At 42.2% G+C, this 17,309-nt stretch overlaps 1 protein-coding gene across 1 annotated transcript; it reads left to right on the forward strand.

Moving 5' to 3' along the window:
* Positions 1-2,277: 2,277 nt before the first annotated feature.
* LOC121879903 (serine protease inhibitor 2.1-like) lies at positions 2,278-15,198 on the forward strand. The gene is made up of 6 exons (XM_042386686.1): positions 2,278-2,388; positions 4,119-4,442; positions 4,810-4,948; positions 12,397-12,640; positions 13,491-13,738; positions 14,584-15,198. The coding sequence occupies exons 2-6, from the start codon at positions 4,120-4,122 to the stop codon at positions 14,884-14,886; spliced, it is 1,257 nt and encodes a 418-aa protein (XP_042242620.1). The 5' UTR covers positions 2,278-2,388; position 4,119; the 3' UTR covers positions 14,887-15,198.
* Positions 15,199-17,309: the final 2,111 nt, after the last annotated feature.

The following is a 17,309-nucleotide window of genomic DNA, read 5'->3' on the forward strand; positions in this document are numbered from 1 at the left end:
GTTATATAAAGATTATCTTATATTGTGTTTCTTATATTTCTTACCGTAGAGTTCGATACCTTCACACTGGTTACTTACAGGAGATTATGGTGTATCTACGTAGAAATTCACTCCACCACACGACATTCCATGATTTATACTTGATAAATGATTATTTAATAAGTTCCATTAATTTCCAACATCCATCTAAGTTATTGGTTATACTTTGTCATAACCAATCAGTCATTACCTTTAGTATTAATAAGATAAGATCACAGATACGGGCAGATAATTGCGCTTACATTTATTTGTCAAGCTTCCATACAATGATTTACAATTTGCATGGATGTTAGAGTCACTCACATTCACGCTGGAAAAAAATTAATCTTCTAAAGAGGGAATTTTCAGTTTGGGGACACATGTGATTACTCTACTATGGGTATGACTTAACAGAGCCTTAATTCTTCAAGTGATTCATTTACTGCCAGCCTGGATTGCTCTTGTTGCAACCAGCTTCCGCGCAAGAACTTCTTTTCACGGGGAATAACAACAAAAAAGTACCCTTGGGTTACCACACATATATAGTCTCACGTCACTGACAGTCACTGTAGACGGTTGTCGCGGCAGGGAGACCTGGTAAGTGTGACTTGATTAGCCACTTACTGTAGGTTCAATAGGCCAGCCTGGATTGCTTTTGTCGCAACCAGGCTTCCCACACATGATTTTTCCACGGGGAATACAAACCTAGGTTAACACACTTAATCTCGAGTCGATTACGGTCACTGTAGACGGGTGTCGCACAGGAAAATTCTGTAAGCGTGACTTGATTAACCATTTACTGTAGGTTTGATAGGCCAGCCTGGATTACTCTTGTCGCAACCAGGCATCCACATGTGATATTTCCACAGGGATAGCAACCTAGGTTAGCACACTTAGTCTCATGTCACAGACGGTTCACAGGACGGAGTGGCGGTGGAGGACTCTGTGTGGTGTCCCGTCCCCTTCAGGAGGGAGAGGGTGGGGACGACGTCTTAACTAACCCAAGGCCAAGGGGATACTACTCAAAATGTGGTTTTGGGGCATGAGACAATGAACAGTACAACACTGTCTCAATGGCCTCGCCCCTATAGACTGGCTAACATACCACTAATGGAAAAAATATGTAGTAGTCATGGCTCGCCGGGTGCCTTAAATCTAGTAAAACAAACTTTGGAGTTGGTTGCGCGGGTAAGCCTAATGCAACCCATGACACAGTAACAGTTCAATATCAACGCTGTTGACGCATCACACATGGACGTTCTCCTCCCTTTAATATGTAATTCTTTATTCCTCGCAACAGTGGTACCTTCTTATCATCTCTCAACCACCCCTCCAAGACGATACTACCACCCCTCCAAGACAATACTTCCACCCCTCCAAGACAATACTATCACCCCTCCAAGACGATACTACCACCCCTCCAAGACAATAATACCACCCCTCCAAGACGATACTACCACCCCTCCAAGACGATACTACCACCCCTCCAATACAATACTACCACCCCTCCAATACAATACTACTACCCTCCAAGACAGTACTACCACCCTCCAAGACGATACTACTACCCTCTAAGACGATACTACCACCCCTCCAAAACACTACTACCCTCCAATACAATACTACCACCCTCCAATACACTACCACCCTCCAAGACTACCACCCAAGACAATACTACCCCTCCAAGACGATACTACTACCCTCCAAGACGATACTACCACCCTCCAAGACAATACTACCACCCTTCCAAGACGATACTACCACCTCCAAGACAGTACTACCACCCTCCAAAACAATACTACCTCCAAGACAATACTACTCTCCAAGACGATACTACCACACTCCAAGACGATACTACCACCCGTCCAAGACGATACTACCACCCCTCCATTACAATACTACCACCCCTCCAAGGCGATACTACCACCCCTCCAAGACGATACTACCACCCCTGCAAAACAATACTACCACCCCTCCAAGACGATACTACCACCCCTCCAAGACAATACTACCACCCCTCCAAGACAATAATACCACCCCTCCAATACAATAGTACCAACCCTCCAAGACAATAATACCACCCCTCCAAGACAAAGGTTGGAAGGGCAGCCATCGAGTGCTTCCACACAAACTAGGAAAAGAATTGTAATATCTGGGTTCACTGGCGTCACTTGGCTGGTTTTTCAAGAAACAGATATTTATCAGAACTGGTTTTAACTAGTTTGTGGCGATGTAAGAAACTGGGCCGGAGGTGAGAGCATTTAAGACCCAAGTTCAGGTGTGTGCTAGTCACAACTCACCTGGTTGACGCTACGACAACAAGGCACCTTCAGTCTTACCTGTGTACTGTAGGTCAACACTAAACAGTAGGTAGGTAATGCTGCTGTTGTTTTACTACATTATCACTACTAATAGCGCCTGCTATTGTTAACAGTGTTACCATACTGCAACACAAGACGATTACATACGCCTGGTATTATCAAATGTTGTGATGTGTTATACTTTAATGCAAGACTACAGTACTGTAAGTGTTGCATTTTTGTTTACTAAATAATCCTCATAATTATCTAAACGGATGTTTGGCAAGTGACGTCACTATGTTTACAACACTATATTGTGGGTCAATATGACACATTATTTAACAAATAATAGACGGCAGATTACTTAACAAGTAAAAAGATACAAAATTACGAAACAAAAACAAGAGTAATAAACACAAAATATTGACATCACATGTGCTCTCCATAGTGTATCAAGTACAGTATTTTACTTCTGGCAAAAAATATGTGAATTTTTATTAAATATTTCGGGGACGCGACTGTAAACGGTGAGTACACAAGGGTGGTGTGATTCTCTGACTGCAGGATGTTGCTCACTTTAAGCGTGTTGTTCAGTATGTGCAGGTAATTATCACCTGCCTTTGCAAGGCCGGATAAGCTCGAAATTTAGGATGTATCCCATGGTTGAGTCGATGAGTTCTGTCTGGGTGGCAATCGGGGCTGGAGGTGGTGCTGAAGTTAGCCCAGACGCATGAGTCAGGGGTGTCGGAAAGAATTTTAAATAGTTGTTGCCTTAACCGACGGCAAGAGAACTCTTTCTGCTTCCAAGCAAAGTTGTATGCAACCAACTTTAGAAGCATTTGTTGTTAAAAAATGACACGTAGGCTTGAGGGAGTTAAAATGGCAATGGTGAGATGTAACTGTAAAGTGACGTTGCAAGATAGGAAACCCAGTTCAGAGCTAAAATGGCAGTTGAGTACTGAGAGAGCTGGCGATGTTTTATTTGGAGGTACGGTAGGCTGAGATACTTCCGACATGTGAAGAGAATGGTGGAGGCAGATTGGGACAACAGATGCACGAGCTTGAATGTGAAGAGGAGGATAGCTTGAGGTAGACCAAGGGCAACATGGAAAGTTGTGAGATATGATCTCAGTGATAAGTACCTTACGAGAGTCTGCAAGAAACCATGCAGCTTGGAGAGCTTCCAACTTGTAAAATTGGCTAACCCTTGCAAGTGTGGAAAAATTGCCGTAAAAATGATGATGAGGATAATGAGGATGAGTTATGTACGATATCTCTTATCGCCAAAATTCTTATTACAAATATATAGAAGTAAAATAAACGGGCTTTCTTCTTGCTTTCTATCTTGAATTTTCATACCTCTTTATCTTTATCATCCGATGAGTAATCACATGACAAACGGGTTTTTGGTTGAGCACTCGCCCTACAAGAAATGGTCCTGGGTTCGATTTCCAGGAATGGAAGACCGAGTTCCAGCTGTGTAGACTTGCCGTTACACACACCAGTAGAGCGAGGCCACACTACTGGGTATACCAGCCGATGATGAACCACCACTTTGGTGGATTAGCATTCTGAATGGTAACAATTAAAAAATCTGCTCCGATTCATCCATCCGATATCATAAGCCAGGTAATGACTTGCAAGAATGAAAAGCTTTCTTATATCATTGTTAGCAGTAGTCGAGATGGTTGTAGTAATGGTTATATTAACAGTAGAAGTAGACGTAGTATTACACTTTCTTTAAACAATACATAATGAGTATTCAGATAATAACAGCTTCACTCTTCTTCTCGTCCACAGAATGTTAAACTTTGTGTCGGCAGTGTTGTTATTGACGCTAGTGGGTGTGGTCAGCCCTCAGTGTATCACCACCAACGATACTCAGCCCCCACCACTCCACCCTGACCTGGGCCACATCCTCCCCTTCAGCTTGGGTTTGTTCAAGGAGCTCTACGTCCCCGGCAGCGCCACGGGCAACTTCTTCTTCTCCCCCTTCAGCATCTGGAACGCCCTCGTCTTGGCCTACTTCGGGTCGGCTGGCAGAACCCAGGAGCAACTGCAACGGGTTCTCAACCTTAAGAACCCAGCTGATACCCTGGCCACTTACAAGGCCGTGGACCGTCTGTGAGTACACACCTGTCTTACTGACCCACACCTGTACCTTTGTGACCCACACCTGTGCCTTAGTGACCCACACCTGTGCCTTAGTGACCCACACCTGTACCTTAGTGACCCCACACCTGTACCTTACTGATCCACACCTGTGCCTCATTGCCCAAAACTATCATATTGATCCAAAAATGTGTCTAAACGGTCCATAACTGTACCACAATGACCCACATCTGCCTGAAAATTGTCTATGAACCTCCAACTTCAAGTGAATGGATGTTTGTTTGTTATTTGACTATGTTTACGAACATATATGTGTATCTACACTTGCCTCGGTATATATCGGTTATGTACTCATGTACAGGATTTTATGTTAACACAGGTACGCAGAGCGACAGGCCAACACCAGCGACATTGTGGTGAACTTGGCCAATCGAATGTACTTGAACGCGAGCATCCCCCTCCGTGTCTGTGTGAGTGGCGTGCTCTCGGACAAGGTCCAGCTCCTCAACTTCAACACAGTGGGTACAACTATACACATTTCACTACAATTGTAACCTTGATGAACAAGTTCATGGCCGTAAACCCATTTTAATTGGTCGAGGTTGATGACGTCAATCCATCTGGGATGTGTCCAAAGTGCCAGATACTGCTGCATTACATAATCTATCATTCATAAAACGAACCAGACTAAGCTACCTAAACAATATTACATGATTTCCACGTAATCTTCCTTCCCAGCATTCGAAGATCACACGTAACTGGCGGTGTGGCGTACAGTGATCAAAACATTCTGCCAACAGATACTACTACTTTTCTGTCACTCGGAATAGAGTATGACGATCATCCAGCTATAATGCAATGATGAGTTATTGAGGATGTCACCTTTGTTGGTGAGCTCTGATGTGACAAAAGAGGCTGATACGGGACCGACAGGGTCGTCCATAGATGTTGCACATGTGGCGGGCTACATCTATTGCGGGAGGGGCGGCGACAGCGTTTTTCCGGCGTTGACGCTTCTCTGCCTCAGTATGCAATCGGGCTAACTCGTATCAACACCTCGTGTGGTGCTCCTCCAAGAGTTACGGTGTGGAGGAATCGTCTCCCAGGTGAGGAGATTTGGCACTTTTTTCAGGTTTCTCTTAAGACTATCCTTATACCTTTTCAGTTGCCCACCAGCGTTACATTTAATACTAGTTAGGTGACTGTAAAGTAGTTGCTTTGGCAGTCTACTGTCGCCCATGCGGGTAACATGGCCAGCCCAACGTAATTGTTCATGGATAATGGTAGCCTCGATGCTCCTACAATTGGTGTCAGCAAGAATACTGACATTTGTTCTCTTGTTTTCCCAGCAAACTCGGAGGATGGAAAGTAGACTACGTTGGTGAAAGTTTGCGTTGAGGTGTCACCTGTATGTAACCCATATCTCACTGCCATATAGCAGGGTGGGGAGGACCGATGCTCGATATACGTGCAACTTTGTAGATAAATTCGGCTCCCTACAGCTGAAGACACGGGTACAGAGTTATCCAAAAGCTTGAGATGCACATCTGATCTTATGTTGAGTCTCTTCATCGTTGTCAGTAATGATAGACAGGTGGGAGCCGAGATACTGAAAGTGGGTAACATTAGAGAGGGTAGTTCTGTTAAGCTGGATGGATGGTGGAGGTGTGGCTGAACCAGGGGCAGGCTGAAACAGAGTCTGAGTCTTACGTACATTCACTTCAAGGCTAAAGTGTGCTTACGCATCTGCGTAGGTGGTCAGGATCTCCTGTTCAGTGCGAGCGACAAGGGTGAGGACGTCCGCATACTGAAGTTCAGTAATGGAAACTGCCGACACCTTTGTTCCTGCCTGGAGTCATCTTATGTTAAAAAGGCCCTTCATCCGGTACTGGATGTCCACCCCGCCGGCTAAATTGGCACTGGCACGAGTAAGGAAAGCAGCCAAGAAAATGGGAAGAGAGAGTTGGTACCAGTGCACATCCTTGTTTTACCCCGTTTGGATGGGGAAGAACTCAAACTGGGTGCCTTTGCGCAGGACACTGCCGTTCATGCCATTATGGAGTTGCTTCACAATGGCGATGAATTTTGGTGGGCAGCCAAACCGGCTGAGGGCCCACCAGAGGGCTCCCCTGTTGATCGAGTCGAAGGCCTTGGTTAGGTCAATGAAGGCCATGTACAGGTCACAACGCCGTTCTCTTCACCTTTCCTGTATCTAGCGGGCAGCAAAGATCATGTCAGTGGCGCCACGTGATGATCTAAAGCCACATTGAGATTCTGGTAGGAAGTTTTTCTCCTCAGGAACAAGTCTGTTTAGGAGGACTCGGGCTATAATCTTGCCAGCTAGGGACAGCAGAGAGATCCCGTGGTAGTTGCCACAGTCTGACCTGTCTCCCTTGTTCTTATAAATATTGATGATGGAGGCATCTTTAAGAGCCTGGGGAATTTCCTCCTTTTCCCATATATTCTCAAGGAGACAGTGGAGATGGCTGGAAGGCAGAGGTCGTCCTGCTTTATACACCTCGGCTGGGATAAGATCAGGCCCTGAGGATTTTTTTATTATTCATCCGTTTCATGGCAGTAGCTACCTCAACTCAGGATGGAAGACAGCTGAGGTGGGTCAGTTCTGGATGCTGAGGACCTAGTGGGTAGTCAGGACATCCTCATCAGTGTTTCGGTTGAGAAACGAATGGTAGCGTTCTTTCCAGCGCTGAAGGATGCCTTCTTCATCTTTAATTAGGGAGTTACTGTTGGATGTGCGGAGAGGGGTTGCGCCATGAGTGATTAGTCCATGAAATGTTTTATTGGAATTGAAAAATGTTTTAGTGGAATTGAAAATTTCGTGCATCTTGTGTTGATCTGCAAGTTTTTGTTTCTCATGCTTTATTTTTAAACCAGTCGTTTTTTACATTGTGAAGTTCGTGCTGGACCGCCGCCTTCTTCTTGCGGAAGGTATCAGCTTTGGTCTGAGACTGAGGGTTGGCCCTGACGTGCTGCAGTAGCCTGAGCCACGAATTGCTCGGATGATAAGACTTCTCAGTGATCTCTTTCTCCGACAATGATGTAGTCAATGAGATGCCAGTGTTTGGATCGTGGGTGACGCCACAAACCCTTGAATTTGTTGGCCTGCCTAAACAAGGTATTGGTGATAGTGAGGTTGTGTGAGGCACACTTGCTGAGGATGAGTAGGCCGTTGGGATAACACTTGCCTAGTCCATTTCTGCCCATGATTCCCTACCAAATGTCAGCATCTCTGCCAACTCTGGCATTGAAGTCACCTGGGAGCACATCTTATCCTCTCTGGGTTTAGAGGTTACCACTGTTAAAGTTGGCATAAAAGGCCTCCTTTATGTCATCCTTTGCATCCAGTGTTGGGGCGTATGCACTGATGAAGAGAGTATGACGAGAGTGATTCAGTGGGACTCGGAGCGTCAAGAGGCTCTCGTTGATCCCAACAGCCATTTCAGTTAGCTATGCAGGCTCCATTGGTGGATGGCAAAGACAACTCCATAAATGCAGTTTCTCTCCCCAGCTGGCTTAACCTTCCAGAAGAAGGTACAGCCAGATCCCAGTTCTGTGAGTCGACCCTCGTCTGCGAGCCGGGACTCACTAATGGCTGCGATGTCGATGTTATACCTAGCCAGCTCTTTTGCCACAAGGGCAGTTCTTCTATCAGGATGCTCATTTGTGTCAGTATCAAGAAGGGCCCTGAGATTCCATGCAGCGACCATAAGAGGTTGTATGGTTTGTTTTTGTTTTGATATGTGATTACGATTGTGTTTTCGACCGTATAAAGATGAACTTACTGGGTACAGTTGCACAGTCAGATTGGTTCTTTAGGCAGGCTATGTTTAGGGCACATTTTTTCGCCCCCTCCCCATTTGGGTTAAGCAAAGTGGCTCCTCGAAAGGGCTGCTCAATCGCACAGACAGGACCGGATTGCACTGCTGCCTAGATCCCAGTGCATAAACGACCATCTTATCTATGCCGCCCAGTGAAGAGTTGTGACTAGAGACTCCCGGCAGTCATCTCTGCCTGTCCCGTCGCCACTCGTCCGTCGCTCTAGGACTTTTAGGTGTATAGGGGTTTTGATGAGGATGAGAAGTATGATGAGCTGGATGATGGCTTCACATGAGTTGATTTATGTGGTGAGGCAGGAGCGCAGGCTGCAACCACACATCTTGGTTCTCCCTTTTCCTGATCCAGTGATGCAAGTGTTGCAACGACTGGGGAGAGGGAGAGTTGCAATGGACTGTCGATACCCCAGTTTGTTGGGCTTCGCCTTAGTAGCCTGTCCATCGGAAATTGCCTTCTTCCGCAGGTGTAGTCATTGGGTTTCCATGGTGGTCACCTCTTCCGCCTACACCACCGTTGGGGTCTTGTTGGAGCTCTATAAGCATGTCTGCCTGATGCGGGGCTCCACCACAGATTTTTCGTTCTTGGATTACTCCCGTAGCCTTATACCTGCCAAGGTTAATCGGCAAGGCAGTGGGGCAGTCGTTGGCAGGCGCCAGGACGTGTCCACATGCCAGTGGACCTATGCATCGTCCCCTCTATGCCCCACTGCTGCTCCGAAATCCCCTGCTGGTCTAGCCTGTGCCCACGAGGCACCCAATTACTGTGTGTTGCCACGAGGAGGCACAGCAGGAGTCTTATTGGTGAAGAGGCTGTGAACTGGCAGGAGAAGACTTATGCAATTTGCTTCCCTGTTCGCCCAGTGTGCTAGCCAGCGGCAGTAGCTGAAAGCAAAAGGAAGTAAGAAGTGCTTTCACCTTAACAACAAACTAAATTGGAAACCACACGTCAATGAAGTTGTCAAATCCTCCAGTTTCCGTCTCCACCTCCTCCGCCGACTCAAGTCCCTCGGAGTTCCTGCCCCCGAGCTCCTCAGTGTTTACTCAACATTTATACTTCCCAAGCTCACCTATGCCTCCCCTACCTGGTCTTCCTCCTTAAATGCCACACAACGTAAACACCTAGAAAAAGTGCAAAAGAGGGCATGCAAGATTATTCTCTCCCTTTCCTACTTCACATATCAAGAAGCACTCAACACACTGACCCTCTCGGCTCTCACTGACCATCACCACGACCTCATCTGCAAACTTGGTGAGAAGCTTCTGCACCATCCTCGACACCGGCTCTTACTACCACCTGAAATCCCTCGCCCGAGAATTGCTGTTCGACACCACAACCGCATCCAGCCCATACGAGCACGAACTGATGGCTATAAGAACAGCCCAGTCCCAACCATTGTAAAAATTATCAATAACTTGTAATCAACCAGTGTATTCACTCCCAATCAATCTTACTTACCCTGTAGCACAATGGTAGCGCAGTCGGCTCACAACCGAAAGATCTCGGGTTCGATCCCCGGGCAGGGCGAGAAACAAGGCAGGTCTCTTTACACCAGTTGCCTCTGTTCACCTAGCAGTGAGTAGGTACCTGTTTGTTAGACGGCTGTTGTGGGTCGCATACTGGGGAATGGTGTAATGCAAATAACATCTGAGGAACACCTCTCAAAGAAACTAGGACTGTTTGTCCTAGAAGCATTTAAGACTGGGCGTATGCCTAAGCAAGAATCCAGAAGAAACTTTTTGCGCTGTCACTATGTTGAAATACCCTGCAGTTTGAGCTTCTCCCCCCTAGTTATTATATACCATATTTGTATCACTGTTACTTGTATATCATTTGTAAATCAAGAGACCCATTCCCCAATTTTGAACTGCATGTTTTCAGGCTTCCGGCCGCCATGCTCTTTCAATAAACCGTTAATTATTATTATTATTATTATAATTATTATTATTATTATTATTATTATTATTATTATTATTATTATTATGCTGTAATACTAAACGCATTACACCACCCTGTTCACATACACACAGCGGGGTAACGCAACCTTTATCATGGGCCGGATACTCAAAACACCTCATAAGTTACGTCTTTTAGCATGATACAGTACCATATATTGTCGAATCTTTACAGTACCGTAAATTTAGCATACTCAAAATTTAATTACAGTTCCGTAAGCCTTTCGTAAGTTTTCATAACTCTAGTGTTTACCCTGTAAATTAAATTCTCTTGTCGGAAGGTAGATGTCAGTGCAGGAGCTAGTTGGCCAATCAGCGCTCAGTTAACAAAATCATCAACCAATCACAAGAGAAGGAGAAATCAGCTGAGAGCGACGCACATAATATTATTTTGTAAACATGGAAGGACCACCAGCCAAGTAGAGACGGCCTAATTTCAGTGAGGCTGAAGTATACGCTATTCTGGGCAAATTCAAATAAATTGGTTATTGATAGCATAGCCTTGCCGAACCTAAATGACAAATCACTTCTCTTAAATTACTTATTTAGCCTAGACCCTGGTGTTTTCCTTTCAATGTTGGGGACATTTGGTCTGAAATGTCTTCAAGTTCATACAAAAAACAACAATTTAAAACCTGAAAATATATCGGATTATCCGTAAATTTTCTTAAATTAATACTCTACCCTATGATAATGTTCAAGGAAAGTCTGGAACTAGGCCTAAGGTAGCTGCTAGACAAAGTGTCTCACTGACGGCCTGACACTCGCCAAAAAACCATGTACACATTCTCTAACCTAACCTAACATACCATAACATAAGATAACCAAACCAAACCTATCTAACCTATAACCTATTGGTATAATTTCTTATTTAAATAATCCTCATATTCTAACTAAATTAAGTAGGCCCCACGTTTAAGCATTTATTTGCCTAAGACTGAAAAAGCAGTTATATAGGCCCCTATTAATCAAGTTAATTGCAATTCATATTTTACGCCTAATATAATTTAATTTTAGCTAGCCTATGGAAATTTATAGCCTTTCATGTTATCATAAGCCATATACATAAGAAAATAGGCTAAGGCTATTGGTTGAATATTAGAAAAACAAGGCGAAGTCTAGGCAGGAATGTTCACTTGACCTCATATTTGGCTTTCATTACCGAGGGATATTTACGGCTATACAACATTAATAAGTTCTATCTGCAAGTTTACTCAGTCATAAAACATATTTTTACCCTAAGTGTGAACAATACAAACCTTCTGTTTTGGTAAAAAATACTTTATAATGTGTAAGAAGACAAAAGATGCGTCTCTTCCAAACTGAGACAAATACAAACACTCAAGCCGCTTATTATGGCAACAAACATTTTACGAAAAAGACAAAGTGAAATCTTATATTTCAGTATGTTGATGTACAAAAAATTTTCTTCAGTATTCTATGATAAAACAAGTCTAACAGGCATTATTACAACACATATTATTATTATTTTTTACACAATCGGGAATTATTCACTACTACATCAGGGTTGAGTGTTACACAACCTCAGGAGCTGGTGTAAGTTACACTCTTTAACTTACGGAGTTCGATGTCAAATATTTGTTTTGAGTATACCATCTGTGTTTTGAGTATGCCAATCTGAGACTGTAAGTCCAGTTACGGGGTACACAACGAAATACAGTCCCATAAATGTTTTTGAGTATCCGGCCCCTTGTCTTCATTTATAAAATAAAAGATAACTACAATACTTATGGTTAGGTTAGGTTTGTTTGGTTAATTTCATGGACGATATTATAAAGACCCACGACCGGACAAATAACCATTTCGGTTTTACTAACCTAAGTTAAGTAAAGTATGTATGGTAACTTGGTAATATTGTGACAGAAAACGACGATTCAGATGAAACAAGAGCAGATTTTATCCAGTGAACTAATTTCCACTTATTTATAGTAATAAAAATAAGCTAAAACTATTTGGCAAAAACATGTTTCGTTTTGCGTATTATTCCCATTAACCGTGATATATATATATATATATATATATATATATATATATATATATATATATATATATATATATATATATATATATATATATATATATATATATATATATATATATATATACATATAAACCTGACACCCCCTCCCTGCCCTCAGGTGAACGCAACGGCGACGCTGAACCAATTCGTAACCAATACAACACACAACAAAATTAAGAACTTGTTCAAGGAATCCGATCTGCTAGGGAGTGTTAACATGGTGCTGGTCAACGCCGCCTATTTCAAGGGCTTCTGGCTCACACCTTTCAACACACTCTACACCGTGCAGGACAAGTTCTACACCTCCCCAAACCACTATTCCCTCGTAGAGATGATGGTCCAAATTGCTGAGTTTAACTATGGTAAGTTATTAAGGAAATATTTACTCTCCATGTAAATTAATTTTAACCTAATTATGATGGTACAGTACAATCATCTGGGCTAACCATTGTCCATGATAACGGGAAGCTGTCAAGATATGTTACGATTAATTGGTGACTTAAGTATTAATGACATAATAATGATTTCATCTTAGAATTAGTCTTACACATCCCGGTTTTATAATGACATTTAATGTTCAGTTGGTTGATCATTCTGAGTCGTGCTGAGAAATCCTAGAGGTAGTACACAGTCGTGTAGATTTATACGGTTTTATCAAAAGCTATTTGCTGTACGCAGGGAACGTTATTTTGCGGTAATGGTGGAAATGGGCTGCTTCTTGGTTACGCTAATAATAACCATTCATAAATCTTTAAGTGTGAATTGCTGGTAGCTGTACAAGTACAAGAACTAAATTTAACGGCAATATATACCGGTATATATTGCGCTAATGAACAAAGTGCTGCTTGGTTCTAACCCACTGTATATCTAATTGGTATTTTTGTTTACATGCGGGAGTGCTTGAGGTACCAACAAGCACTCCTTCCCCTCCACCAGCTAAGAAAGCAACCATGAACTCCGCATGTGTCCCTATTTTGTGCTTAATTACTTTACTTTGCCTTACACAAGATGTATGGGAGCTGCCCCAATAAACTAGCCCTTGCGCAAATCTGAATCTGAAGCAGTACAGTAAAATAACTCGAGTTGTATTATTTATCAACACTGCTTTACCATAAGATTGGACAAGTACAATTACAGCAGCACCATTTATAGGAAGACGTGTAATTATCGCGGTAGTAAAGTAAATGACACTTACCCTCTTTGGCACTGCAGGAAAATCAGGTGAGCTGGGAGCTACAGTGCTCGAGCTGCCATACAAGGGGGAGGCAGCGTCCATGTTCGTGCTGCTGCCTGACGCTGCCGCGACCGACGACAACACCACAACACCCCTGGGAGTCATGCTGACCCGCCTCACTCCACACACTCTCAGAGCCGCCCTCGCCACACTGAAAAGACACAGAGTCACCCTCAGGATCCCAAAATTCACGCTGGAACACGAAATCAGAGGTGATCTTAAAGAGGTGGGTCTCCTATGTTTTACGATTCAGTATATTGTTTAGTACAAATGTCTGAACACTATTATAATTTCTTAATGTCCCTCTGCAAATTTTGTTTAAGCTTTTACAAAATTATCTTAGTTAGTCGATGGACAGAGTTTTTTTATATAATGACATTTTGATGAACAGTCTTGTGTTAAGGACAATATACCTGACTAATCAATGTTTACATGGTTACTCAGTCTGACAATAAACAGTCTTGTGTTAAGGACAATATACCTGACTAATCAATGTTTACATGGTTACTTAGTCTGACAATAAACATGTTTATAAAATTCAACCAATAGACTTTAATGTGACAACTGTTTCGTGTTTCTGGTTAGTCTGTTGTATAAAATAGTCACAATCATCACAACTGATACCATTTCCCATTACTTCATCGACAGACGGATACTTCAAACACCACACACATACTTGGGGTGCCCATAACTGTTCCTAACGTCTGAAATTGTTTCAGTCTTGGAAGAGCATGTACCAATGACTATAACAATAAACCTCATATACATTTTGTTCCCATGCCAAGTCAATTCCTTCGACAGTAATATCTATCTGGATCAGAAGTAATCATGTACGACAGCATGTTATATTCACATATAATGCATTACTGTTCTTTAACAACTAAGGTCTTTAAACGTGTATTTTAATTCAGTAAATTCACTAGTCATCAACAATTGTAAATTTAGAGATCCATCATTACATCTATCGTTTTCGTTACACCTCAACTAGTAAAAGTGTTCAAGCTGAGCTACTAATGACCCAGTTTCTTAGTCGTTTTCAATTGTTACTAATATTTCTCAACATTTCTACAGAGTCTTCTACGTCTAGGAATCCGGGACCTCTTTTCCGTCTACGCTGATTTGTCCATCTATGATCCTTCAAAAAGCATTAAAGCTAAAGATACCATCCACAAGGCCGTGGTGGAGGTGAATGAGAAGGGCTCCGAGGCTGGCGCTGCAACAGGCATATCATTCGACTTTAGAAGTGGTGCGAAAAGGTTTAGCTGTAACCGTCCGTTCCTGTTCTTCATTCAGGATAACCATACCAACAACATTCTCTTTATGGGTGTCTACAGGCAGCCAAACACTAACACCGAGAGTCACACGAACCCATGAAGAATAACTAAGTTAATGCCTACCGATATTAAGTTCGAACTTCGGTACCAACAAGAACTTCTCATTAATATTAGTGCTAATGTTATGACTTTTGTGTCCATCAATAATGAAATACGATGCAGTTTCCACGCTTCGCAGTAAATCAATCAACAGTTTATACGACTTACATATTGTAGGTTCTCAAAGTAAAGCCTCATAAGAGAGAATACTGTAACAATCTATCCAATCTTACAAAGCTATGAATTGTGTAAACGCATTTTAACACCACAGAATGAATAAAATATGAATTACCAGTCTCAATTTTAACATCAATGTTATGGTTTCCTTCCTTTCTTTTCCTTTTTTTTTTTTACTGCCAACGTGACTCCCGTTACCTTAATTCTATTGACTTTGGTAAAAGCTACTTAACATTTTACTGAGAGGTAAGGTGATCATGAACTTTGATCATTGTGGACAAATGGTAGCATGGTAGTCGTGTTTCCTTCACTACCATACTCCTGAGGTATGCTGGGCATGTTAAAGCTACAGTATATACTGTAGAAAACCATGAAGAGATTATCTTTCCTGCACGCTAGTATGAATATGGCTAAAATATACTCAGTATTTACCGATTACACGTTCTAAATTAGATGATCTCCCGCCAATTGCATTTCAGGATGCTATCATTCTGCCAAATTCTGTAATAGATATGCTGAGCCTCACCATTCCCTTCCAATATGTCAAGTCACACATCCTCACATCCTCAACATTGCAAAAGCTGCCTCCCGAAAGTTGGGAATGCTGTACAGATGCCGCAGCTACTTCACTCCTGAGCAGTTGCTTCAAGTATATAAGGGATTCATTGGTCCTAACTTGGAGTATTGCTCTCATATCTGGGGTGGCTCTTCTTCTGTCCAACTATTATATAGGGTGGAATCAAAGGCATTTCGTCTTATTAACTCTCCTCCTTTAGTTAACAATCTTTCTTCCCTTTCTCTCCGCCGGCAAGGCCGTGGGCTTGTTGCACACGTCTTGCCCGCCGCTTCTCTGTGGATGTCGGTCACACTAGAATAACCCGTATTTATAGTACAATCCTTCTTTCCTCACACATGCATTTTGTATTTATTTATTTATTTTGTATGATATTAACAGTATATTAATCACAGAAATGGAAACGACAATGCATAGAACCTGACAGTCGTTTTACTTTCTCTCCATAATTCTCCTCCCGAAGCCATTTTTGTTGTTTACCTCGCTGAATCCCTCTTCACGAGACGTTTTCTAAATGGTGGTGAACGCTTCCACGTATTCCTCCTCGCCATTGCTGTTGTATATCAACCTCAATATTAAGCTAAGTTGTTTTACACAAATTATCACAATAATGCACATGAACCTAATAGAACCTGACCTAACATACCCAACCTATAGGTATGTTAGGTCAGGTTCCATTAGGTTCTATGCATTGTCGTTTCCATTTTTGTGCTTAATATTATATTTTTGTGTGTAGAAAATTTTTCAACCAATTCGGACAATTCCTTCTGATGGTCACCCTCGTCTACACCTTTACCAGAATCATTGTGTAATTTTACGTTTTTTTTGTTTTTTGTTTTGTGTGTGTGTGTGTGTGTGTGCACGGAAGAGGACTACACACCAGACCGAGTTGGGTAGATTGTAAACATACGGACGACATGCGATGACTCGGCAGATTTTTCGGATGAGGTTTTAACGGTAAATAACCCCAAAAATATTAATATTTCGCTTACATACAATTTGCAAAGGAAATGCTATAAGAAAAGAAGATAGAGATGGGTTCACTTGTAAAATAATACCAAATTACCTATTAACTTCCGAACACTGACTAATTTGCAAACATAACTCATAACCAAATCCTCATATATGTTAGTTATTTGGATAATACAATTGTCTCACCTTGATGAATAGCCAGATCCATATTCTTTCACTAGTGGTCCACTTTTTGGTGAGTATTATTCTGAATATAATACGCTAGTTTCCACTGCGAGCGGAGTGACACATCTAACGCATTTCAGCAGCCAGACAGTCTCATCTTCACGAAAATAACATTGGGTCAAGCATCTTTTAAAATCATCTGAACTTCAAGAAATTATAATTAATTCCAGTTGATTAAACTCATCATAATTTTAGATTAATACATGATACTAAATTTTGAGCATGTTTTGTGCCTTTGGCAATTAGTTAAAACACCTTCGTGTGATAGATCGTTTTCTGTGAAGAACTTGGAATGGTTGCGAATACAGCCATCATTTTTAAAATATCCTCTATGTCTTAGAGGAGATTTTCAAAATGAACTCATAGAGTCTATGAGTTTGTGGGGTATGAGATGTTTGTGTTCACACTCAGGATGGAATGGAGAAAGGAAACTCACAATGTGCTCTCTATATACATGTTGTATTGGATGTACAATG

The sequence above is a fragment of the Homarus americanus genome, unplaced genomic scaffold (genome assembly GCF_018991925.1).
Source record: "Homarus americanus isolate GMGI-L3 unplaced genomic scaffold, GMGI_Hamer_2.0 scaffold29478, whole genome shotgun sequence".
NCBI lineage: Eukaryota > Metazoa > Arthropoda > Malacostraca > Decapoda > Nephropidae > Homarus > Homarus americanus.

What these genes read in the sequence shown, in the direction of transcription:
- LOC121879903 (XM_042386686.1), top strand. Translation starts at nt 4,120, where the DNA reads ATGTTAAACTTTGTGTCGGCAGTGTTGTTATTGACGCTAGTGGGTGTG. An exon ending in TACAAGGCCGTGGACCGTCT is followed by an intron (nt 4,443 to 4,809) that starts GTGAGTACACAC and finishes ATGTTAACACAG; the next exon opens with GTACGCAGAGCGACAGGCCA. An exon ending in AGCTCCTCAACTTCAACACA is followed by an intron (nt 4,949 to 12,396) that starts GTGGGTACAACT and finishes CCCTGCCCTCAG; the next exon opens with GTGAACGCAACGGCGACGCT.